Source organism: Lonchura striata, chromosome 1, assembly GCF_050655825.1.
Source record: "Lonchura striata isolate lonStrDom1 chromosome 1, ASM5065582v1, whole genome shotgun sequence".
NCBI lineage: Eukaryota > Metazoa > Chordata > Aves > Passeriformes > Estrildidae > Lonchura > Lonchura striata.
This window is the reverse complement of record NC_140703.1, coordinates 89687395-89714109: the sequence shown is the minus strand read 5'-3', so window position 1 is coordinate 89714109 and position 26715 is coordinate 89687395. Positions and strand designations below refer to the sequence as shown.

The following is a 26715-nucleotide window of genomic DNA, read 5'->3' as shown; positions in this document are numbered from 1 at the left end:
CTGAATTATTCTTGTCTGGACTCTGATAACATCTTTGTCCCTATGAAGATACTAAGTTTTGCCTTGGTTTCTTATAAATAAGCTATATATCTAGAAATATGTCTTTTTTTACACTTTTGGTATTTGGGGGGTTTTCTAGCATAGTTTTTAATAATCATAGGAAAACCACATTCCCCTCTCCTTTCCTTTTTTGTGACCTAAATCTGTAAAAGATCCTCAACCCTGTGATATTTATTTCTTCTGAAACATGAAGATAGAAATGAACTTATGCTATTGTCAGTTACTGAATGATCTTCCTCAAACTTTACAACTCATGTTAACTTTTAAAGCTTAAGAATCATCAACATTTTACAAAAGTTTCTTCTTATTGATAATTTTTAAAAAAGTTAAAACATCTCCTTTTCCCTTGTGCATTTTTAAAAGTATTTAAAACTGCAGCAATTTTACTGATCCCTGGCCAAGAATCTATATAAAAGAGTGAACCTCTGACTCCAAAATAAAGACGGGTGGTCACATTTTGCATGTGACAATTATTTCCAACAGTGCTTCTAAGAGACTGATGAAGCATCACTGGTTTGGATGCGAATGCATTATAACATACTAGTCGTCAACAATTCCAGCTATCCCTGACTTTAAACAAAAACACAGCACAGCAGCGAACGTGCTAAGCAGAAAGAGGGAGGCCCTTGTTCCTTGGCTCAGTGCCACCATCATATGCCACGTAACAAGGCAGGCAAACATTTTGCTGGCAGAAACACTTGATGGAGGCTCCGGGCCAAGCCCGATGGCCGAGGAACAGCAGCAGCGCTGGGACACGGCCGCTTTCCATATGGATAAGTAGGATCGGAGATGCAAGGGCCAAAAAGCCATCTCTCCACAGCAACCACAAAAACTGTGCAGGGGATCCATTACCATGCTCCTATGGCATATTTGTTTCCAAAGCCCCTCGGCTCCACCTGGCTCTTCCTGCCTCCCCCAGAGCCTCAGGCCACAAGGGGACGGGTTGCAAAATTATTCCCGTACAAACACGCAAGAGGCAGGAAGGGCAAAGTCCTACAGAGGCGTGTGTGGGATCCCGACGGCTCCTGAGGCCGGCAGGGAGCCTTGCTCTTCCCCGGCTTCGTCCAAAACAGAGGACACGGGGAGCACAGAGGGAGCACTCCGTTCCAAGCGAGCCGACACCCGAGGCCCGCCGGCGCCGCCTCTCCGTTTCCGCCGCGGCGCGGGCACTGCGCAGGCCCGGGGCCGCCGCGCATGGAGGAGGAGGAGGAGGATGAGGGCGGCGGAGACCGGGCGGCCTCGGCTAGCCCGGCCGCGTCCGCCCGCTTCGTGCGGTGCCTCTACGTGGTGGGATTCCTGGTAAGCGGCGGCCGCGCCGGGAGCGGGGGTCGGCTCCTTGGCAGGCCGAGGCTGCTGGCCCCGGGCGCGCCGCTCCCATCGCCGCCGCGCTCCTCGGCAGCGCCCGGGCTCGTAGCGCTGCTGGGCTGCGGCTGCTGCGCCGCTTCACCCGCGCAGACAACCAGCAGCTCCACACACAGGTCGGATGTTGTAGCCCGTGAAGCCGTGGAATGGCGTAGCCCCCGAGAAGCTGCGTCTTGCCTTGGTGCTTATAAGAGAGCTGCTCCCTGCTTCCTTGAAATACCCGTGGTTCCTGTAAATTTACCATAAACCCCTAAAAATATGTTTCTCTAAAACATAAAAAAAAAAAAAGTTCCTTGTTGAATGAACAGGCTTTTAAAAGTTCATATTCTATAGTGACTCCTGAGCCTCAGGAAAGTGCCGTTTAATTAATTTTAAATTAAAAGCGACGATTTGGAAAATGAATACAAAATGAGTACGAGTTTACACTGTGAAATGTCAAGATAACTGTTTACCTACTTCTAGGCTGGGCAATTGAAACGACCCAGTTGGTTTGTGTCCTGGAGCAAATATCCCAGAGAAATTTGCTCCTTTGGACTGACTTTTAAACGCTGTGGTTCTCCAGCCCTAAAATAGCTTATTGACAGTGAGCTGGAGCACACAAAAAAAATCAACCGAGTGTCCTTTTAGAGGATGTGATGATGCAAACTTCCTGTAGCCTGACAAATAAATACAGCCTGTCACTCCACAGAAGGAATTACACGGTGGAATAAGATGTAACTACGCATCAAAGAATAGTAGTTAATGGGTCTTGCTCTGCCTGCATGCCTGTGACAATCCAGTACTGCCAGGGTGTAGTCTGAGAATTGTACTTCCTAGTGTCTCCATTGATGACCTGGACGAGGTCACTCAACCTTTCTTCAGGTTCACAGATGACACCTAAGACAGTTATTACTGAAGATGTTTGGAAGTGGTGCGCTCTGTTTGTTCATGCTAATGTATTTAATGATTCCAACCTTGTAAGCCTCAATTTCAACCATCAAAAAATAATTAGTGACAGACTGTGACAATTTACTTGGTGGCACACATTGTTACAGTTTATCAGTCTTTGAGGTAGTCTAAGTTTTCAGTTCAAGCAGTCAGTGATGAAAGCTCCAATAGATCTCCAAGGGACACTGGATGCTGTGCCAGATTTTAGTACTACTGAAAGAACTACTGGGTCAAAGTGGTGAGCTTAATAAAAGGTAATAAAGCAAAATGAAAGAGTAGGAGATTCTTGTACTTCTCAGGATGGGCAGTGTCCTTTACCCTCCTCTTACAAAATGTTTTTCAATTATGCTTTTACTTTACTTTTTTTTTCAAGTTTCTGCCTTGTCACATTTCTTAAGCTATACACAAAGGCAGTCTGTTAGTAGGTTTAGATCTATTGTAGTTTCTTCCCTGTCGTAGTTGGGTGGAAGTACCATTTTTCAAAATATACTTTTGTATATTGTTTTGTATACTTTTTGTTCTTTGCACAAATAAAAAATATGTTTAGATGATTGAAATAAGACCACTTTGAATTTAAAGCGCTGATACGAAGTACTTTTCTTGTTAAACACGTAAAGTTTAATATATTTAAAGGAGTATTAACGTTTAGATAAATACCTTCAGAAGGATTGTATCTAGAGTGGGGGAAGAGAATTGATATTTTAATAGGTTTAACTACTCTGTGAGGCAATCCTTTATCTTTCAGTTTATTTGTTTTGAAATATGAAAAAAAATTCTTTTAACCTTGTTTTGATATGGAGATAATTTACATTTTCTTAATTTATTTTTCTAATGTTGACTGTTACTAAGCCAGGTTGCTGTTGTCTTTGTGAAAGTTACTAAAACTTTTCCTGCCTTCTTTTCAGGATATATTTGGGGTGAGCATGGTGGTTCCTTTAATGAATCTTCATATCAAATCTCTAGGAGCAAGTCATACAGTTGCTGGAATCATAGGTGAGTTGCAATACTTGATTTATGAAAGAGTAAGATAAGGCCTGGATTTTGCCTTACTGCAAATTGAACATTGGAGCAGCAATTCTTCCTTGCTAATAGCATAATAAAAAATAAAGACAATCTCCACATGAAACCATAAGGGCACCCATACTGTGTTAGACCTAGAGAACTGTCCAAACTCTTGCACTGACAGTAGCCAAAAGCACATACCTGGGAAAGAGCACAGTTAGAAAGAACAAGGACGTCTTGCAGTAGCATTTGTACAGCTACTTCCCAGCATCCAAGAATTCACAGCTTAGCAATTTAGAGAGGCAGAGGTGTTGCTTGTAGTTTTATTGTTATTTACACTTTGCAAATGGTACTTCTGCAGCTGGTTCTCCAAAGCTTTCCAATGTCCATGACTGTTCCCAGTTTGATTAAAATTCTTACAGCTGTCTTGGCAAAATATTTGTTCACTTTTAGGAGTGTTTACAAATAAATTCTCAAGATTTGGAATTTTATCTTAAAGTATTTAGTGTTAAGATAAGTTCTCTGGCTTTAAAGAACCTTTTATGGTATTGTTTATGGTTTGGAGTGCTACAGTAGTTTCTTTATTCCCAGACATGGGACCTGTTATTCAATTTTATTAATTTTCTTTCTTATTTAACACTTTGTATGAAATAATTCTTCTTCTGCACTGAGCTGACTAGTCAGAAATAAGCAACTAAGCAGCAACTAGTCAGAAATATGTTTTAATTTCAACAGTCTGCTTTTATTTTTAACATTAGAAAAAAATAGGTTTGAGGTGTATTCTTATACGTGACAGCATCTAGCAGATGTTTCTCTCTGTTTCTCTCTGCTCCTTCTCTTCTGTCACTAAATGCTGCTAAACTCCTAGCTTCCAAAATGAGAAAGCAGGATCCATGTTTTCTTCTGGGCTTCTGTGATGCCTTGTAGTAGACTGAAGCACCACGTAGAAAGTACTTTCCAGTAGGGAAATTCTCTCCTGATTCTGAGAAAGCAGATATAAATGCCAAAATTTGTTTTGTTTAATACACCATAAAAAGTAACATCATTTTAGCTTACATAGTTTTACAGCTTTTCAGCACTTTTTTATTTTTATTTTGTCATTCCCTGAAACTATTTCCTTTATTAAAGGCTGAACTCCACCCTTGGTTTCTCCTGCTCCCTCTTCCCATTTTTCTAGTAAACTACTCCCATGATTTCCCATTTTTAATAATTTATAATTTTGTGCAGCTTTCATTTTAAAAAAAGCTTAATTTTTAACACTGGTATTTTGTTGGTTTTAGGATCTCTCTATGGTGTAATGCAGCTATTTTCCAGCACGTTTGTGGTGAGTTCTGACACTGCATTCCAGAGCATATCGTATTTCTATGGATTGTAGGGGGGGAAAGGATGGGGTTAATGATAGCATTTCTTAATATTTTGAAAATGCATAAAGTGTTCATACAATAACATTTTGCTTGGAGGAACCAATTTTCAGTTTGCATGAGAAATGGCAGTTTTGTTTATTGGGAATGGTCCAATAAACAAATGGTTTTTCAGGCCCAAACAGAACATAATTTTTAGACAAAAACTAGCATACAGATTTGGGCTCAGATATGTTACTGAGCAGGTCACAGTACACAGGGTTATCTCCTCTAGAGTTGGTGCTAGTAGAGCAGTTTCCTTCAGTGCAGTAGCTTATCCAGCTTTTCATAGCCTGTGGTCTAGTTTGCTTTCTCTGCTTAATGAGCAGTGTCTTGTAATTCACTGTATGGTCTAAATTAATTGTTGCATCTTTGCTATTTGTTTGGTTTTGTTTTCTATTAGCTGTTGATTTTTTATATCCTAATATTACCCTGGTACTAGTTTTCTAGTTTTGAAGAGAACAGATTATGAGAATGTTTCATAAAAGAACTGTTTCAGGGTTTGTTATGCAGGACACCTGAGATAATTTCCTTCTGTAATTTTGCGGCATTTTCTTGGAAGTGCAAGACAATTGTCTGCTTTCTTTAAAAGTATTTCCTCTTGTGAGTCAAGCTGATTTAAAAGCAAGTTTTCTGTTTGCCCTCTGCAAACTACTTATTGAGTCTGCACTCAGATGACAAGCTCTTCATAGCCAAGATCATTGTTTTTAGGATGTTCAACAAGTGTCTTAATACATAGCAGCCTGAGTGATATAAGCAAATATTTGTGCTTGATAATGGCAAGATTTTCAGAAGGCTTCTACTGGCAATGTTTTGTGGTATTTATTGCAGGACTGTCTTTTTAAAAGGGTGATTTTTTTTTTTATTAGAAAGTTCTGTAAATACAACATTAAAAAGAATCATGATTTTGGCAGGGAGCCTGTCAGGAGAGCAGAGCTCTCCTTGTGACTTCAAATTTTGAGCACTTAAGAATGTTGTATAATAAACTTACTAGGCTTTCATTGACAGTCCTTTGATGTTTTGTCTCAATTAAATTTAGAAGTACTTATTGATCGCTGCACATAGCTTAGTGTTACAAAAAGCTAATCTTTCTTTCCTGCTTTGTGAAAGGGCTGCTGGAGTGATATAGTAGGAAGACGGTATTCCCTGCTTGCTTGTATTCTTCTCAGTGCACTGGGTTACTTCCTTCTTGGAAATTCCACCACAGTGTTCCTGTTTGCTATTTCTAGAGTCCCTGTAGGTGAGTAAACGCTTGACATTTTGCAGTTTAAATTCCCTGTAGTCTCAGGTTGAGAATTACTACAGGAGAAATGGTGTATGGATAGCCACATAGCATCATCACCCAGCAGCACCAACTGAACCTTAGTATTGGAAAAGTCTCTACAAATCAAGAATTCTCATTATTTTTTTCCCTGAAAATAATTTGAAATATTGAGGCCTAACCCACCAGGCATCTAAACCCCACAAAGCTGCTTATTCCAGCACTGAAGAATTTGTGATTAACAGAATTTTAAAAATACAAGTCATACAAATTTGGACCGTTGTTACTTGAGATGATTCTGTCTTTTTTTTGGACCGAGAGATACATGTTTCTTGATTTGTTTCTATTTTGTTGTAGGTATTTTCAAACACACACTTTCCATCTCTAAAGCCCTGCTGTCTGACCTGGTTTCAGAGAGGGATCGCCCTTTAGTAATGGGGCGCTTCAATGCAGCCTCCAGTGTGGGCTTCATTCTGGGACCTGTTGTTGGTGGCTACCTTGCAGAGTTCAAAGGTGGCTTTTACCAAACGTCCTTCGTCTGTGCCTTTATCTTCCTTCTGAATGGTGGTAAGTTTTATGTCACATTTTGCATCTTGGGTCCCTTCATTCCTCATTTTGTCCTTTTAAGCCATCTGTAATATCTTGAATTTACAGTGTGTTTATCATTTATGGCATAATCATTTTGTATGCCAATACTACTGTTTGAATTTGAACTTGTGTGGAAAGGTGGAATTTTGAAACAGTTATCCTCCAGGTGCTTCTCCTTTGTTCTGCCTATGTCTCCTTTACATCCAGACACAAATGGGAATTTTTGATGTGCCCAAGATGAAGACTAGAAATTAGAATTTCGGTTTTAGCCATTAGATTTGTTTATATCATGTGAGTGTGGCATTTCAGTGCTTTCCTTTCTTGCTTTCACTGCATTTAAAATTGAACCAATACTATGAATAACTTAATAGTTGCAATAGACTTAATGGTTGCAATTTTTTTAAGGACAAATATTGCTGAAGTATTTTTTAAATTGTTACAATCAAACTAATGTCTTCCATGTAAAGTTGATGCAATTGAATGAAATCAACTAATTTCTTCATCTTTATAGGTCTTGTCTGGTTATTACCCTGGAGTGAAGAAAACAATAGCAATAGGGACCATTACCAAGACAAAGAAACAAACAGTTTCTCAGCAAAATCAAATCATGACCATCACTTGAAATCAGCAACTAGCAGAGCTGTGACAAGCAGTAGTTTTTTCCAGTCACCATGGATCCAAGTTGCAACAGTGCTGAAGAAAATTAAAGGAATTGCGTGCTCTAATTTGTGGGATGTATTTTTAGTGCGGTTCCTGATGTCTGTTGCTATACTGCTGTACTATAGTAATTTTACTCTGGCCTTGGAGGAGAGATTTGGGGTTAAACGCTTGTTTGCTGGATACCTACTGAGCTACAGCAGTGCGCTCGGAGTCCTGGCTGGTTGTCTGCTCGGACCAATTACAAGACTCTATCGACACAACACTTACAGGCTTTTGTTGCACTCCAGCACTGTTACCTGCACGTTGATTCTCCTGTATGTGTCAGCACCCAGCATATGGATGGTCATTTTGTCCTCCACGTTCTTGGCCTTCTCCACTACTATAGGCCGTACCTGTATCATTGATCTGGAACTGACCGTCGGTGGGAACGAGGCCAGCGGGACTCTCCTGGGTGTTGGACAGTCAGTGACATCAGTGGGACGTATTATTGCCCCACTCCTTTCTGGAATTGCTCAGGAGTTCAGTCCTTGTGGCCCTCCAAGTCTAGCCGTGGGACTAGCATTAGTTGCCATTGTGATAATGAATGCAAACAAACAAAAATACCGTAGTCATGGAAGTGTGAAGTTAAAAAATCAGTAGTCAAAATTTTGGATTGCACAGATGTATCTTCACCTGCCAGGCTTGTAAAGTAATTACATGATTTTTAAAGAAAGCACGTTATATTCCCATGGAAGCAAGTATATATGTGTATTTCTGCTGTAGGGATGTTAAGTGTAGACAGATGTTATTCTAACAGGTAACACCAAGACATTTCTGAGAGGGGCAGATGTTGCTGTATTGTGCTGACTGTGATTTTTTAAATGGATTTTTAACCTTTTTCGAGGGGAAAAAAGAATGTTGGGAAAGGCACAAATCCTGCTTGTAGCTCATTTTTGAAACAGTGTTTAGATTGTTTAAAAATGGTGAATCAAAAGTTATTTTTTGTTATTTAATCAGAAGGACAATATGTTTGCCCTTAATTTCTTATTTTGTCGTGTGTGTCCTTTTCTCTGTTACGACAGTAGCTTATATAACAGGATATTTGCTTATGAGATTTTTTGTGTAAACAGAAAACTTTCTGAGAACCATGGTTAGGCACTTCAGGGTAATCATGCAACCCCTGCTGACTCCTGGTCATTCCCAAGTAAGAGAATTGGTTATATGCTAACTTAATGTACTAGAAGACCTAATCTTAGAATAATACAAGGCCATTCAGACTGAAACTGAGGCTGAACTTAAGTTTTATTTGAAATTGGAACTGGTGGCTTCTGTTTAGTTATAACTCCTACTGAGGAACTTTGTCATAATTTCTTTATTTATATTTCCTGTGCATTTTTCTACCTTTATTTAAAGAATTTCCTTCTTCATTTTCTTCTTAATTCTCTCAAATGACTAAAGGTGTGAGCATCTAGCAGTAGTTCATGGATCTGGATTAATGCATCCTGTCTCATTTCAGGCATAAGTGACATTTCAGTAACAAGAGAAAATGGTTTTCTTCATTTTTTAGTCATCATTTGTGTGCATGGCATAACTGAAGAAAGGTTACTCTCAGACCTGTACAGAGTTTTAGCACTCTTGTGGTATTTACTGTTCAAGCTCATTACTTGCCAGTCACCATTGTATTTCATATGAAACATGGAAAAAATGCATTTTGCTTGGATAATGTTCTCTATGATCTTCATTATATTACTTGATGAAAGTAAAAACTCAACTATGTAAGTGTTTGGTTGGGGGGTTTTTATGCAGTTGAGTTCTCTCCTTGGACACATCAGTGCAAACACTCTTCCTGCTTCAGGTGAATCATGGATAGTGCTTGTATTTTTTATTTTCATTTTCTTCTTTACCTATTCCCCTGCTACTAGCATTCAAATATTTTCTGAAACCCCATTGATTCCAGTGGCAGTACCATAGGAATTAATATATGGAACTCTGAATTGTTTTATTTATTGACATAATCAGTGTCTTATTCCTACTGTTATTTCATATACATATACTCATTTCATATTACATATACTCAGAGTTCCTTATTACAGTAATATGTGTTTCATTTCTCCCTAGGAACTTGAGGCATTTTCAAGTCTCTTATCTTCTCTTGCTTTTCTTGGTAGGTGCCCAAAACATTATTGCTCTGCATTTCCTATTTTGTTTCTTTCCATCTTTTAATTTTCTTTTTTTTTTTCTTTACCTTTACCTCCCTTCTGTAAGTAAGAGCATTCTGTTTTACGTCTCTAGCAAGGGTTAAGGAAAAGAGTTAAAAAAATCCTTCATTCAAAATTTCATATATATTAATGATTTAGTAATTTTTCCAATACTTGTTGATTATATGACATAACATCTAACCTTCTAAATTGCTGCACTGATTTAATTTGACTTCTGTGTACATCTGTCCTAATACATATCCTACTGAATATAGGTTATAGAAGCCTCAAGTTGAGAAATCTGTGGAAGCCTGTGGGTCTCAGGGACTCGTTGCAGTGCATTTTACAGAAGTTTTTTACTTGCAGGCCAAAATTATTCCTGAAGTGCCAAAGAAACATTTATTTTCTGTACAGGTACAGAGGAATTGCACTGTATTTTTTTTTTCTTTAAGGACTAGAAATAAAATGAAGTGACATTCCATATGTATCATTATGTCACTGTGGTTTTTTTCCCATCTTCCTCTGCTAAAGCTACAGCACAAAATAGAAGTGATCAAGTCAATGTGAAGTATGGATGTTTTATATTTTTTACCTCAAGCTCTGGTTAAAGTAATTTGAATCTGTCTACAATGCTTATAAAGGGCACAGGAACCAAGGATTCAACCAATAAGTGGCTTGGCAATGAATGAAAAATAAGAAATAAAATAGAGAACTCTGCAATTTTGAGATGAAGTCCTTAAAGCTACTGTTCATTGTGCCTGGAGAACACATTTGCACCCTTTGTGTTGCCTCTAAGTTGCATAACCATGCAGGTTCAGAGTGGAGATTCTGTGACATTCCTGCAGAAACAGAAATGTGATTCCCCATTTTAAGTTCAGGAAGGAGCAGTTGCAGCTAATTTTGGCTCCAGTCTAGTGGGCAAGACTACTGAATTACTCAGCTTTTTCTTGAATCCAGTTGTAGTATATTCTGTAGAAGACTCGAACAAACCAGATCTGAATATGGACTAAAGGAAAACAGTTTCTGCCAGCAAACCACTGCAAATTAAGATTTTTCTCTTGCTTGCTGTTACTTTATTTTGGGTGAGTTTTCTTAGGCTGGTTGGAAGGGTTGGGTTTTGGTTTGGTATCTTGGGTTTTTTTGGTCTTTGCCCTTCCTCAAAATACATACTGATTTTGTTTCCTTTAAATCATGAAGCAAAGGTAAGATTTTTTTTTTTTTTTTTTTCCTCTGTTGGGGTAGGCTGTGTACTTTAGAGATCCTTAAAAGTGAACCTTTTTAAACATACCAGTTGTGGTGGGGGTTGACCCTGGCTGGACACCAGGTACCCACCAAAGCCACTCCCCTCTGGAACGGGACAGGGAAGAGGAGAGAAAATATAACAAAAGACTTGTGAGTTAAGGTCAGGGAGAGCTTACTCACTGATTACTGTAATGAGAAAATTAGACTCAATTTGGGGAGATATAGTTTAATTTATTACCAATCAAAATCAGAGCAGGATAATGAGAAGTAAAATAAATAATAAAAACACCTTCCTGCCACTCCTCCCTCCTTCCTAAGCTTTACTTCCTCCCCTGCTGCAGTACAGGGAGACAGGGAGTGGTGAGATGGTCAGTTCATCACACATTGTTTCTGATGCTGCTCAGAGAAGAGTCCTTCCCCTGCTCCAGCATGGCGTCCCTCCCACAGGAGATTAGTCCTCCACAGACTTCTACAATGTGAGTCCTTCCCCCAGGCTACAGTTCTTCACTAAGCACTCCAGTGTGGGTCCCTTTACCACAGGGTGCAGTCCTTCAGGAACGCTCTGCTCCAGTGTGAGTCCCCAAGTTTGCTGGCACAAGTCCTGCCAGCAAACCTGCTCTGCTGTGGGCTCCTCTCTCCATGGGTGCACAGGTCCTGCCAGAAGCCTGCTCCCCTGTGGGCTTCCCAAGAGGTCACAGCCTCTTTTGGGTATCCACCTTCTGTGACATGTGTGTCCTTCCTAGGCTGCAGGTGGTATCTGATCCCTGTGGTCCTCCATGAGCTGCAGGGGCACAGCTGCCTTACCATGGTCTTCAGCAAAGGCTGCAGGGGAACCTCTGCTCCAGAGCACTTCTTCCCTCCTGGACTGACCTTGGTGTCTGCAAGGTTGTTTCTGTCACTCCTCTCTTCTCTGGCCACAACTGCTTCTACAAAATAACTTACTTTCTTTTTTAATATGTTATTAGACACTCATTGTCTTGGCCTTGGCCAGTGGTGGGGCTGCCTTGGAGCCAGCTGCCATTGGCTCAGTCAGACAAAGGGAAAGCTTTTGGCAGCTTCTCAGAGAAGCCACCACCATATCCCCCCTGCTATCAAAACCTTGCTATGCAAACCCAGTACACCACTTCTGCAGTCTACCATTTCTTGTAATTTTCTTTCTTCTGCATTTACTCATTGCAGCACCATCACAGAGGTCAGTATCATTCTCATCTTCTGAGAACAAGTTGATTATTGAGCAGATAATGCAGCAACAAAATAGGAGTAGCACTGTTTATGACTGGGCTTGCTCATTACTGCAGGTTCCGTGTAGAGCCATTACATTCTTGCTGCTGGGAACCTCTGTGGGTGCTGCCAGTGCCAATCTGGTTTTGGGTGTTGCAGGATACTCTTGGGCAAATGATCCTTTATAGCCTGGTACTTTGGCATTTGGCAACCCAAGACTTGCCTGTGCTGTTATTGCTATAATCTTGAACACTAATTCATAAAGAGCTGATAATGAATCTTGTAAGAGCGTACTGGAGCCTGAACTTTGAGAATCAAATTATTGTGAATGGCGGTCAGACTGCTTTTAGAAATGAATGAATATACAGCTTATTTTAGGACATCTTGAAAAACTTCCGGTTTAATTTACAAAGAGAAATTAATTCAAATTTTTAATAAGTTTAAATCTCAGCACCAAGGAACTATTTTTTGAGATGTGCTACACAGTAAGAACTAGTCTTCCATTCTGTCAAACATCTAATAGGAGGTCTCAGAGAGGAAAAATGAAGATGAAGTATTTAAAATTTATTTTCCTTTTTGGAAAAAGGCAAATTTTTGTGGCAAAAAATGACTTTTTAAAACAAAACCTGTGGCAATTAGGGTGCTATATTTATGCACATTAACAAGAATATTTTTACTGGACCAGAGCTCTTGTGGTACAAAAAGCATTCCAGCATCCAATTTAAAAATCTTTCATCTTTTCTTCAGGGGCTGGGGTATGTTGACAGAACTTGGACAATTTTGGAAATGGCGACTAGCTAAAGCATTTCTTGGAGCACCAGCTGCTGTCTGGAATTGGTGGACTTGGCAGCTCTTGAAAAAGTTGGTGCAGGATGCAGTGTGTTTGCTTCCAGAGAGCTCAAGATATCCTTCATAACAGCAGGCATGTTATTTTGGCAAAAAATTTAACTTTGTTTTTCCATGTGATTTCTATGTGGCTTTAGTACAGAAGGATATTCTCTAATTTTTAAATTGTTATGCAGCAAGGTTTTCTTTTGTTGAACTGGTTTCAGTGGAATTTGCATTATACTTTAGAACAAAGTAGGACAGCCCTTAAAATTTTAGCTCTTTCAGCAAATTATTCTTTGGGTTTTTTTCAAGTATCTGCCTAAAAAGGTAGCTGGGTGTCTATCTCCTCTAGGCCTTGTTATACCTACTTTCTTATCCTATTTTAATTTATAGGCCTCCCAGGAGCTTAAGGGGAAATCCTGAAAACCCTAATTCAGAGTGGAACTGTGTTTTCCCACTGAAAACTGGACTTTCTTCATCAAAAATGCATGAAAAAGTCTATACTGCAGAGAGTCCATCTGGAAACAAAATATTTGTATGTGGCTTTGGCAAGTTTCCCAGTGGCTGCTGAAGATCTGGTTTCCTTGAAAAAGCAAGAAATTTTGTTCTCAGTCAATACATGACTTTCCCCATCAGATGGTGCTCGAGGACAGATTTAATGTGCAGCTCATTCTCCAGCAGACAAACAGATATAATATGAAGGATGTCTCCTCTGCAGGCTCCAGAAACATGCTCACAGGTTTTTCCTCTTCAGGGAGAAAAAAAAAAAAAAAAAAAAAAAAAAAAAAAAAAAAAAAGAAGGCAGACCCCAACCAGAGTAAGAAGTAAGAGTGGAATGATATGGATGATATGGATGATATGGACCAGCGCCTGTGCCACCTGCTGCTGTCATTGCTACTGAAAAGGAGAATACCCAGAAACCAGTTCCCAGACATGGCAAGGGTCTGATTCAGCAGTAGTGGAAAAAGCCTGAAAAGGGTGAGAAGAGCAAAAGTGAGGAAGGCAGAGGGTACTCACAAAGACACAGAGCCCCAGAAGATTTGCAATTCTACTTCACAGTATGACCATGCTGGAGATGTGCCTCGATGCTTGTATTCTGTGGATTTCAAGTGCTTTGGAAAGGTACAAACATGCTATCATGTTTTGAAGCACTAAGAGCTTAAGACCGTATTTCATAAAAATGACCTTCAATTTGATGTGCTTGCACTATGGGGCACCACTTCAAGCACAAATAATGTGAGCGTGCCCTGCATTAATGGGCAACCAGCATAGCAGTAAGGTTCCTGAAACCTGCATTCATTATTTAAAATTGTGCCATATAAAATAACAACTGTTGGGGGAAAAAAATGAAAGGCAGCTCTCCCCAGATAGAAGCCAAGTGCTTGGTCATTACCAGCACACAAACAAGAAAACTCCACAGAGAGTAAAATAAATGTTGATGTGCAACATTTCACATTTATTGATTTGGTCAGTTTTCAGATTGGCCTGATTTAAAACAGATAATTTACACAATCTGATCTGTAAGGAGGATGTTGTCTCAAAACTGAAACCAAAAATCAAGACTTCTTTCTTATTCAAACTTGATCCAAATAATGCAGTGACATAGCATTCCCTGACAATTTTACAGATTAAAGTATTTTCCTCTTGAAAGATAAATTTAAATTTGTTTTTAAAACTTGCTGGCTTTGCTTGAACCCAAGTTTATTTCCAAACAGGAGATGATCATTAGAGGACAGCTAAGTATTGATTTCACAATAATCATTTGTTGAGAATAGCCATGAACATTTGACTGAGGATTATAGGGTTCACAGAGCCATTCCTCTGCAGCTTTGCATTTGCCACACAGCAGAATTTTCCATAGTTTGAACAGAGGGAAAAGACTAAATGACCTAAGGAAAGAGTTTGGGAAGGTTTGATATTTCAAATACATACATGAAATAAGTATTTTGGAAATGCTGTTAGAAGAAGGAAAGTCTTACATCCCCATTTATCAACCCCCACCCATGAACATTTGAAAGAAATCTACTTTGTGGTTTTAAAGGAAAATCTGATTTTTAATATTTCTTTCAAAACAAGCTTAAATAAAAAAAATTAATCTTATTGCCCACAGATTTAGAAATGTGCTAATGAAAGAAAAAAGTTATGATTTCACAGTGTACATTCTTCAATGAAAGTTATCAATTTTGTAACAAGTAGAAAGAAAATTATTCCTGCATTGTACTGAAATCTGTATCTGTGCTAAAGCAAGCTCAGTACTTAGATTAAGTGGGACAGAAAGTGCAAATTCCTGAGAGCTACAGTTAAGAATAATTTATTTTAATGCTTCCCATATGCCCTCCAATGGCAGCCATTGATTCTAGGATCAAGAAGTCTATGTTATTAAGGTGCACAGTGACTTCAGCTGATTCCAGGGCCCGACTGTGCTACTTTTCTGTAAAAACAAATTAGATGGAACATTTTTGTTCCTTGGAGTGCATAGCTCAGACAAAGAAAAGATTACCTTTCCCCTCTTACAGATGAGGAAACAAAAAGTAAAACAAATTAACCAGGGTCACAAGCATGAGTTTTCTTGAGCCTCAGTGGTCCCTGACTCAAAACAGGAGACTGCTCGCTTTGTCTACGTGCAGTGCTCTACAACTATTCTACTGCTTTGTTTGCATTACATTGCAACCAAATAACTAAGGTGCAAAAAAGCAATTTTGATTCAAAACATGATTTATCCACTTGAAGTTTTCTGGTTTTAGGCCTTCTGGTGTCCTGCTAAGCGCTCTCAGTTCTTGCTGACATAAGTGAAAGCCAAGGTAATTCAGTTTTCCTTTGGTGATTCTTAGTACCTTTCGAAGGCAACATATTGCCAAAAATTCAAAAAGTAAAAATTCAAGCTATTCAGGTCTTTGTTGCAAGTTCTTTTTATAAGCCTTATTTGCAATTCTCCTACAGCTTGTTTCTTCTCTTCTTCCTCTTCTTCTGCATCACAGGTCTTTGAGCAAACTAGGCTTCAGGAATATATTTATTCTTCTTTAGAAGTCTATATGATAGGTGCATTGTGCATTTTTCAGTGGTATTCATGTTGAAGCTCTGGTTAAAACAAGTATTATTGATTACAAATAAAATCTGAAATGATACAAAAATTTGGGGATATTTTTTAAGAATCTATTCATCACTGGACTTTCAACAATTACTTCAATGAAAAATTGGGTATTGAACCTTCGTGACTTGGTTCCATGAGAAATGATGTGATAAGGCACATTTCCATACTATTTTAACAGTGGAAATAATGTAATTAAATTAAAGCACTGCCATAAGTTATTTGTAAAATATATATATATATATTTTGTATCTTTAACTTTGCAATTGCTGCAGTATTCCTTTCACTTAGTTGATGGAGTTGACTTAACTCAAATGGAAGTGGTTAGACCCAGATTGAGGCTTGTTTTGTTATTTGAATGGATCCCATAGTCTGATCAGATCATTTAGAATCCTAATTCAATATGTCCATAGTTCTCCTTTGGCTATGTTCAGTACAGCTGGTTCTCAGGCTTATTTCTCTGCCTGTCCCCTTGCGATGCCTCCCTAACTAACCGTGGTGGTGGCATAGGTCTTGCTGACCCGTGGTCTGCAGTCAAATCTTCCCTGCTCAAAGTGCCAAATCTTGGTCTCGTCAGCAGTGGCTGCCTGAACCCAATGGATGGCTGAGTCAAGGTGCTTGGGTCCTGCTGCTCTCCCCGTCCGTCCTGGCTCCCGTCAACTTCGTTCTTCCACTCCACCCTAAACTCAGGTAGTGGCCTCTGTTGTCTCAGTCTCTGGTCTCTCAGGATTTTCCCTGCTCTGGGCCTTAGATTGAGCACTGTGGTAGCAGCATCCAACTCAGAATCACTGCTGTCACCCACTGTTAATTGAAAACAAAAGTACAGTTTTAGGTGTAGAATATAACTGTTTCAGGAATATTTGTGTAACAGCACACTGAGCCCTTGCAGCCATAGAATAAAGTTTCCCCATATTTTTCTATATCCAGTGATTTCTGATTAGACCCGGTAAAAGCCTTTTAACTCTGCCAAAATAGGGGATAAATCTGACTTAAAAACATCCCTACCCTCAAAAGTGTGATTTTTAGAAAGGCCTCACACAGCTGCTTCTTGATTGCCAAGTGCTCCCTTGATTGAAGTGACATTTCCCCAGTTCTGGGAAATTTCCAATTCTCTGGACAGGAAAAAACTGCCTCTCGCTGAACTTAGGGTCTAGTCCCTGCTTACATCCAAGCAGAATACCAAAATTCGATTTCTCAGCCCCACATCTCATGAAACCTAAACTGAGGCATTTCCAGAACACAACATGTACAGGGGCTATAGAAACTTGACTTTGGAAAAGGAGCATTAACACTCTTACCCAGCAAAGGATCTCGCAAGGTCAATGTACAGATGGGTGGAAATATCCCATCCTTAATAAGGCTGAATATAACATGAAACAGAAGCAACAGGGCAAATCTTATAGGTTGCAAGTGCTGCAGACTCTTCCTCCCACTCACAGCAGGGTAGAATATGCTCTAGGGAAAGCTGGCATAATTGTTTAGGGAATGCCCTTAAATGATCATTGCCAGGTAAACCAAGCTGGAGATTGTCTCGATGTGCACATGTGCATGTATTTTTCCCCAGCAGACTTATTTAAAAAGAATTAATATCTTCAGCAAAACTTGCACACTTGAGTCATTTGGTCACTATTTTAACAATATGATGCCTCAGATCTGTTCTTAGACTTAAATCGGATATGATGTTTTAAATATATCAAAATAAACAAATTTTTTGTTTATTGTGCAATTGTGCAATTGTGCAACTGTCATAAGAACAAATTAGATTAGTAATCATGTTATTTCTTTTAAAAAGGTGAGGAAGGGGTCAATAAAACATATCACCATGTAATTGTCCATTCACCCAGATAATTATATATCAAGGGAGGTCTTCATCAGACTGTGTTTTCAGGCTTTTTCCTTTCTAAATATGTCAAATAATATACTTTTTGACAATTGAATAATCTGGAGGCATATTTTCTCTTTAATTCTGGGTGACAGTAGGTGACCTCTGCAGACTAACTACAGAATAAAAGGCATCCTATGTCAGGAGAGCAAAGATATCATTATTAACAGACAAGAACACAGTCTATTGTTAAATTAATTTGGAATAGTGGAAAACTAACTGGGGGTGGAGATCAGGAAATTTTAGCAACTCTGCACAGATTTCTTCTTCGCAGCAAGAGATCCTTATGACAGCTTGTCATGAAAGAAAATGCTCCTGAGTATGATATAAGTATGGTAATGAAAACAGGAACAATCAAAAGTAATATATAGAATTGGGCAAAGTTTTCACATCAAATATTTTTTTTTTTTTGTTAGAACTCAAGAACTACAATATAAAACATTTGTTAGTTTAGGCAGGGATTTGGTTGTAAACCACAGCATTTTCAGTTCTTCTGAGAACAATAAACTAGGTCTAATGTCCTCATTACCCTCTCTAGTTTGGTTCTTGGAGCAGTGTCCTCTAGCCTGATCCCAGAGTAAAAAGAATCAAAGAGGCTCATAATCCAGGAAGGCTATCTGGATTATGGAATAAAGATGAGGAGAATGAGCCATGGCAGTGTTCCTGGTGCAAAAGTGCAGCAGGCAGCTGCTTGCTGACATGAGGAGATGTGCTGGGCAGACTATGCCAGTATGGAATAGGAAGTGAGAAAGCCCAACAAAGCCCTGCTGTTCAGGGCATTTCTCTACATTCACATTTCTGCTTTAGGACACACTGCTTTAAATGCTCTAATTTGTTTATTTCTCTACATCATCCATGGAAAAACCTGCCTTCTATGTAAGCAAAATGACTGCAGCACAGTAAAAGAAAAGCAAAAAAATTTCATTACCTCTGGAAGATGTTTTATTTCTCACTCGTAGTTTCTCCGGGAGCTTAGTGTTTTTAGGAAGTGAAAGGAATCTTTTTGTATTTGCTGCAGCCTGCATGAAAAGAAAACCAAAACATTTTAAGTCACTGCAGCCTAGTGTACCTGCATAATGCATGTTAATATACACAACTGAGGCTTGAACAGGTTTCTGTAGCTAAAGGGCTGCAGAGTAGTTTTGGATTAGCTAATATGTGATCTTTTACTACACACTCAGTGCTGATTGCTGGCTGAAGTCTGTGCTAACTAAGGTAAAGGCTGAATAATCTCAAGCAGTTTAATCAAATGAAAGCCTAGTGATACGCCCTCTGGGATCAGAGTTAATAAATGTATGGTCTCTAACCTCAATCTTACCTGCACAGGCTTTCCTAAAGAAGGCAAATGCCACAAGCATGGCACTTCATGCAGCTTAAAGCTTGTTTAAAACTTTTTATTAGTCAACTGCAAAAATCTGGGTGAGACTGAAGCTGGGCCTCAAGAACTAATCTTCATTCTGATCCTGCAAGCACTTTATACATATAAATGACTTTATACAGTTGACTGGTCACACTGAAGTTGATGAGGAAGTTAGGCACCAGCATGATCATTTACCAGTTCAGGCCATAAAATCCTTGTTTTCCCCAGACTAAGATTTAAAGGCTCTGGGAACAGACCACAATTCATACTTCTAGAACACCAGAGGTACTTTCCAGGACAAGTTGCTTTTTTTTAAATTCAGAAGTTTCTCAAGGACATCCTTTCTTACATTTGCTACAAAGATTTTTAAAATCTTTGCAGTCTACCAGCTCTCCTCTATTAATACCATTACTTGTGGCAGACCCAAAGGGAACCTGAAAGGAAATATTATTTCCCTTAGAGATTTTTCGTCTTTGGATTTTTATTATTTTCCTCTTTTTCCTCTTTCCTCTGTGAAAGATTTATCCAAGGATAATTATTCTTAAAATTATAGCAGGTGTGTTTTAAAAAGTTCCCTGCCTCAAAAGTCCTGCTGAGTCTCTTCACTATTCCACATAGTAAATAATTTATTGTATGAAAAAGATAACATATGTAACTGTGGTTGAGAAGAAAAAAAAATCATTCAGGAACAGTCTTATTGTCATAATTAACACCATAGTAGCTCTGATAATGATCACCTATGAGACATTATCATCCTTTTGGAGACATTATTCCAGCCTCAGCTGCTGAAGAACAACTGTATCAATGAAGACAGCAGTTACTAAGTATTCCTGTAACATGAAAATATGCAGAATGGCTAATTTCCTTGATACCTGATATGACCCAAAAGATCAGTATCCCTGCCTAATTAGTATGCTCCATTCCAATATGGTTGGAAGTTTACAACTGCAGGATTGCCTCAGAGAGCCAAATATTATCGTGCCACAGCAATCCTTGTAAGTGGAAGCAGTTTTCCTAACCAGTGTCAAAATCTGAAGGCTTGACTAAAGAACATACAATATTTTTCAAGTGAAGCGCTTGCTCTGACTGATGGGGTCAAAAGTCCTCTCCTATATTTTGGAGCTTATTGTAAGTAGCTTTTCTATCTCAAAGCAATTTTTAACCTTTAATCATCCACACTTCATCAAAATACTGATAGAGAATACTGATACTACATTGTGTACAGAGCCTGTACAGCAGATCCCGCTCCCATATCACATTCTACAAGACTTAAGCTTTGCTGAGGGTGTCAACACAAATTAAGAGGCTCATGTGTGTAACTCAATGTGTAAATGTGATGTTACATGTGCAGTTGTCTTCCAAATTCAGGATTTTTTCCTGCATGTCAGAAGATTGTTTTTCCTGCGTGACAGTTAGCTACAAACAGCTGCTTTCAATAACAATTAAAATTTAAAAAAAACAAAAACCAAACAAACAGACAAAAAAACTGCAAAAAACATCACAAAACACCAGTACCGGTCTTTCCCTGGACAGGCTGTTTGTTTTCCTCAGGCTCTCCCGAAGGCTGTGCCGGCGACGGATCAGAATTTCTTTGGCCTGCTTCTCACTTGCATCTGCAGCCAGGCTGTGTCGGTTGTAGGACATTGTCTGAAATGGAAAAGCCACGGTCACAGCCTGGAAAGCATGATGTCCAATGTGTTGGACTATATGAACAAGGAAAAACAGGCTTTTTGCTTTAATAAGCATCATAAATCCTTGTGAACAAGATCGTATTGCAGATGATTAAGAACAAGAACAATAATTATGCTTGGAATGTTTTTATTCATCTGCTTCACAACCACCTGGGTTTTTTTGTTGGTTTTGGTAATTTTTTTAACCTGCTAATATTTATAATGAAAAGCATAATGGAGGAAACTGGCTTGATACCATGTTTACCCCCATACTGTTGTAGGTTTGTCAGTACGTCAGTAGAGGACACATAGTTGAAAGTGATAAGTCCCCTAGAGGGAGGTCATTTTAACCTCCAGTAAGCTGAAGCTTGCTCAATTTTTGAATGTTTTCCAAGGGCTCGGGCATTCAAACTTCTTAGCCACAGGAGGACAAATGTGAAATGTCCTTTTGCTTTTATTTCACTATTTTTCCAGTTCATCATCTCTGCTCTTAATACAAACAGCTTTATAACTGGAGGCAAATAGGAAATCTAATCCCATATCATGAAGTGACCAATATACTGATACAAGTAGACAATGTTGGGTTGAATTGGCACCTATAATCCTACTTTAACACTGTGGTTGCATCAGAGGTAATAAGACAGAAACATTAAGCCTTATCAATAGTATAAGATCAAGAAAGTATTTACACAAAGGAATGTGAAAATATCCTGTACATATGACAGGATATGGATTCAAGGCAACATAGGTAAATAAGAGCATTACTTGTTATTATATGATAGAGCAGATGTACTAGCTGAAAGATGTGTTAAGAAGATAATCAGTATATTGCAAGAGCAGTGGGATATTTATGTAGGCAAAAGTTCATCCTTACTCGGTGTCGTATTTGGTAGAGATTCTTTGTTAATATTTCTCGCATATTTTCCATTTCAGTGGGAGAAAGGGGCTTTATTTTTCCTTCATGATAGTCACTGTGGAAGAATGAAAAAAAAAGGAAAATAGGGGAGAGGGAGAGATAAGAGAATGTTTTTAATTTTCTGGTCAGGAATGACATTTGAATTATTTCCTTTGTTAGAGGTGGAAACAACATTTCAAAACAACCAAGTAATAGGTGAAAATTTAACATGTAGAATTGAAATCTTGGTTTCATTTGAATTTGTGGTAAGATACAAAATGTGATAAAAATTACAATAATTTGTCCACTGTATTTAAGTACTATTCAGAACGCCCCTCAGGCTTCCCTCGTAGCTATTCTCAGCAGGCAGGCAGGCACGTGTTCAAGTCCACCTCCGCTCTACATGGCAGATGTAGAGTGAGCAGCTGTCCCAGTAAAATGACACAACACTTCACCTGAAGCTACAGGCAAAAGGCTCCTGTTTCACATCCTCTTACTGCTCTGGTGACATTAGAACACAATGTATCCTAAATCAAAGTGATTATCCTGCCTACAGCCCAGGCTGTGAAATAAATTATGTGACCCAGCTGAGATGCTTAGCCGTGCTGGCATCTGTTGCTTACCTGAGAGACACCGATGATGGGACCTTGCTTATCATTCCACTCTCTGCCATCTCAATGGCATGCTTGATCTCTAGCTTCTTGTATAAAGAAACAATGCTGGATTTGGGCTGGTTCTCACGGATTAGAAGTCTTCGCAGGTATTTATTGTCAAACTTTTTAAACCTGTACATGAGGCAAACCAGCCCAAGCAGTTAATTTTTACTGTGCATAGTTAAGGAAAGCCAAGATATTGCAGTTAATTAAATTTTAAAGGATTTTTTTTGTCTGGGAATGTGTCCATGTTAACAACCTAATGCTGAGTAACCTAAGAAAGGGTCAATTTCAACTTTACTTCAGATAGATAGTCTTAATAGGTTCGATAGGTTAATATGTTAATGGGCAGTCTCCCTAGCAGCAACTTTAAACTTTTAGATATTCTGTTATTAGAAAATATTATTTTTAGTTCTCTGTTTTCATCAGGACAAAGAGAACATTAAATATTTACTGTAATAACAAATAAAAGGCCAAAATTTGCATCAACTGCTTTTTCTTTGAAATTTTAGCCTGCTTTTGTAAAACTTTAGAAGTTGTTCCTTTCTCTAAAGCAACTGCACCCTCTTGGATGCTTAGTGAAAAAATATTGATTACAGCTGGTGTTGATTTTGTTTGTCAGGAAATATTTTGCCCTCCAGACATTCTGGAATTATTCTTGAATTTGGGTGTGAAGGTCATGATGAGGTGGGACTCTCCTTTAATCTGCAATTTTTTCATTAAAAATCTCACATAGACTGGAGGAGAACCAGGCTAAGAAAAGAAAAGTTTTTCCCATGTCACACATCTGTCAGGAAAGTATCCTCACTGTGTCACCCTCAAGTCATTTGGAGAGGGCTCTCCTCAGCCATTCCTGCTGGTGCTATTCTCTCCTTATATAAAACACTCAAATTCATCTTGGAGCAGAGACTAGAGGTGGTGAGCAGTGCCCATGTTTTGGGTCTAAAGAATTTGGATGTAAAAGGAATTAGATCCTTTTACAGGAATGATGATTATTCAGCAGACAAAGTAAAAATATGAATTATTCAGGTATTGCCAGGGGTAATCTTAATTGATACTAAGTCTTAAGGAATACCATGAAGAACTGTGGAACTGCCTGCCATTAGGATCTCTCACGTATCTCATGTCAGCTGCTGCCTTGACCTTTCTAGAGGAAATCCACTAGCTTTTGTATGTTTACAGTCAAATGGGAAACTAACCTATCACTTAACTGCCCTGAGAAATACAGCTTGCAGGAGGACAGATGGGTGGGAAAAAAGGCTCAGCAGACATACAGAAAATGCTCTGCAGCGGTCAGAATCATGCACCCTCAGAAGGTACCATCCTTCACCCTGGGATCAGAGGGCTGCCTTGCTTCCCAGCTGGAGATTCTGTTCTACTTGCTTGTGGTTTAGTAAAAGGCATTGTTTTGCTACTTTCCCTTTGAAACCCACATGTTCTAAAAACAGCCATATGCTTTCAAGAATAAATGCTGAAAACGAAATTTAATGCCCAACAGCCTTTGTTGTTTGTTTGTTTGGGTTTTTTTGCTGCAGAGCCATTTCAGCCCCTACTGTATAACAAAGAGTTTCAAATGCCATTCTTACTTATCTCTCCAAAAGTTGTGACCCCAGTGTCCACACACATCTTCAATCCCAGTCTTCACGTGGTCAAAGAACTAAAGGAAAACATTGGTTCATTACATAAACTTATAAACTACATAAACTCACTTGCCTTGTCCTTAGACCTGATTAATTTTCAATTTACTTCAAAACAGAAACATCTAGTCACAACTCAGGACAATGCTTCAGTCCTACCAAAAGCAGTCCAAAGCAAGCTCAAAGACAGAATCTGTTTCTTTCCCCCTGAATCTTCCTTAGCTCACAGCCACAAAAGGACAGAAGTTAGTGGCTAATTTCCTCAATGTCAATCTTGCTCAGCTCTTGCCTGAAACTAAAGGTTTTTCCCATATTTTCACTTACTTGGAATTCCCTAACCACTTGCTGCTATGCCTGGAACTTCCCCAGGCCTGACAGTGAGGCAAGTATGACTTTATGGAGAAGAGAATCTCAGCGGACAGAAGATCCCTACATCAGCACCAGCCCCTCAGGATGCACAGACAGAACTGAGAGCCAGCAGCAGGTCCTGAGATGCTATTTTAGGAATTTGTATCATCTTAAAGCATCCTGTCCATCTAATATTAGCAACACACTCTTCCTGAGTCTATTATCAATTAGGAAAAACTGAATCACTTCAGCTAAGGTCTCACTTGAACCCAGAGGCAGCATGTTTGCTTTTAATTCAGGAACCATCGTAGGGGTCTCTCAGTCTCAGTGAAAAACCCTGGCAGACATGTCCAAAGGATTAACTCTAAAAGGACAGACTTTTAGATGCCTAGATTGGCTTTGTTCCCAAATGTGGCCCTTACTATTCCTCCCTTTTGAAATTTCAAACCACTTGTCTCAGGTATGCTGCAAGGAGAAAGATATTCAAGGAGATGCATGGCTAATACTCTGCAACAATTGGAGACATACATGTACCAAACATATATCCATAAAAAGGCTGATGATGTAAGAGTTAAGTAAGTTTAAGAGTGTGTTTAAGAGAAGTTTGCATTTTTTTAATTAGATTAAATCAACTGCAGTATAATGTAATTAAATAAAGATGAAGGTTTCCTGATGTAGCCAAATGATAAAATAATATGTATCTCATGTGTGAAATAAACTACAGAAAGTTAATTTACTTCTAGATCTAAACAATTAAGAAAGTGAGAGATTCCAAAATAAGGATATGTAACAATAATTTCTGTAATTGCCAGAAGTTAAATATAAGCTTTACAATTATTGTGCTTGTAACAGCTATCAAAAAGTAATCAAGTACACCCTCTCCATAATACTGATGCTGAATGTTTGTCTGTCTGAACGTGACTAGGAATTTCATCTATACAAGGGTTTCACCGATTATATGAAGTTGCAACATACCCTGTTATAAATCTCTTCACTGACAGCAGGCTGCTTTTTATTTGACCTTTTGACATCAAGAAACTCCACCAGTGGACGAATTGTTATTCCCTGTGAAGAAAAATAGAACACAATAATTATAAAAGTGAATTCATTATTTTGATTAGCAGGTTTTGCACTTAGCTATGAAGTCCTTGTCAGTTCAGACTCCATTAATGCAACAGGAGGAAGAAAGGGGTGCCCCAGAACTGAGAACTCCAAGAGGGTCACCCTAACAGAACCCATCAGGAATACATCACCTATCCCATCCATAGTTATTTTAAACTTTTTCTTTCCATTTTGTAATGTGTTAGAAAAACATGAATTAATAAACTGATTCCCTATAATTTCAAAATGAACATTCTAGTACTTACATCCAAAATAGGTATTCAAAGATATGCAAACAGTACTATTATGGCTATCTAAGATAATGAAACTATGTTTTTTTTGAAAGTATGTATCCTTGCCTGACCATTCTCAGAGAAAGAAAAAAAAAGTTTTAGCTATTCCCTGAATGATATAATGGTTTTCAACAAGTATTTGTGGAAGAATTAAGATAATTTGTTTACTTGTACAGACACACTGGCACAGGGGAGAGGAATGAATCTCCTGTGATATTGAAATCAGTCCCTACTATCCCAGACACCCAGGTCACATTTCTTTTCGCAAATGAATCAAGCTTTATTTTAAAAGTAGTTAGGTTTCTTTGCCCCATTGCTCATAATGGAACACTCATCTTGAACCATATTGTTCTGATAATTAGAAAGCTGCTTCTTAATTGCATCATGGTCACTGTGTAGCACTTTGTTCTTGTGCCAACATTTGTCTTTTTCGTTTAAACAATGTTCACTCCCTCATATAAACAGTAATTATAGTCCCTCTTCGCCTTCATCTTGCTAAGGCCAAGGCATCCTGGTCTCCTTTCACATGACAGATTTACCAGTCCCCTGATTACTCCAGAACATGCCAACTGTGCTCTAATGGAAATACCTGCCTCAGTGTGTCCTAAGATCAGATTTGCCTTTCTTCTGTCCTCACTGTATCGTTGACTTAAAATCTACCCCATTACCTAGTAACTAGTACACCTGTATCTTTTTCCCTTTCTATTTTTTTCCAAATCAAAGGTTCCCATTTCACAAGAGAAATTCCTAGTATGAACATTATTGAACATTACTGTTCAGTTTAATTCTGTTCCTTTCATGCTGGCCCTCAGTTCTTTCTACAGGATATTCTATCTCACTGTCATCCTGAGAACACTTTCCAAAATCTGTCATCAAGAAACATCAGCAACAAAAACTCCTACATCTATGTGCCATGGTCAGTTAACAAGAGTATTAACTTATCCTTGAGGAATTCCTTTAATAATATCCCAGCAGCCTATTACCTGGCCAGGGTGGTTGAACAGTCGAGCAGGTGCCCAGAGAGTTTGGGGTATCTCCATCCATCAATATATTCAGAACT

At 38.8% G+C, this 26715-nt stretch overlaps 2 protein-coding genes across 2 annotated transcripts in view; one reads left to right on the top strand and one right to left on the bottom strand.

Annotated features, from left to right (window-relative positions):
• Nucleotides 1-1235: 1235 nt before the first annotated feature.
• SLC67A2 (solute carrier family 67 member 2) lies at nt 1236-9924 on the top strand. Its single transcript, XM_021538303.4, has 6 exons — nt 1236-1359; nt 3255-3342; nt 4632-4675; nt 5862-5991; nt 6370-6579; nt 7112-9924. Exons 1-6 carry the CDS (start codon nt 1255-1257, stop codon nt 7897-7899), a joined length of 1365 nt encoding a protein of 454 aa, XP_021393978.3. The 5' UTR covers nt 1236-1254; the 3' UTR covers nt 7900-9924.
• Nucleotides 9925-10889: 965 nt separating this feature from the next.
• Nucleotides 10890-26715, bottom strand: part of SLC9A2 (solute carrier family 9 member A2) — a 36991-nt gene continuing 21165 nt past the window's right edge. Inside the window, exons 6-12 of the mRNA XM_021538346.4 lie at nt 25237-25326; nt 23863-23933; nt 22247-22408; nt 21603-21699; nt 20574-20705; nt 18627-18717; nt 10890-16617 (exon numbers count right to left, since the gene is read on the bottom strand). Coding sequence (XP_021394021.3) covers nt 16247-16617; nt 18627-18717; nt 20574-20705; nt 21603-21699; nt 22247-22408; nt 23863-23933; nt 25237-25326 — 1014 coding nt within the window. The 3' untranslated portion in view covers nt 10890-16246. The remainder of the gene's footprint in view (nt 16618-18626; nt 18718-20573; nt 20706-21602; nt 21700-22246; nt 22409-23862; nt 23934-25236; nt 25327-26715) is intronic.

Coding starts and splice junctions, on each gene's coding strand:
- SLC67A2 (XM_021538303.4), top strand. CDS start 1,255: ATGGAGGAGGAGGAGGAGGATGAGGGCGGCGGAGACCGGGCGGCCTCG. Junction 1,360..3,254: donor TCTACGTGGTGGGATTCCTG/GTAAGCGGCGGC, acceptor CCTTCTTTTCAG/GATATATTTGGGGTGAGCAT. Junction 3,343..4,631: donor TACAGTTGCTGGAATCATAG/GTGAGTTGCAAT, acceptor TGTTGGTTTTAG/GATCTCTCTATGGTGTAATG.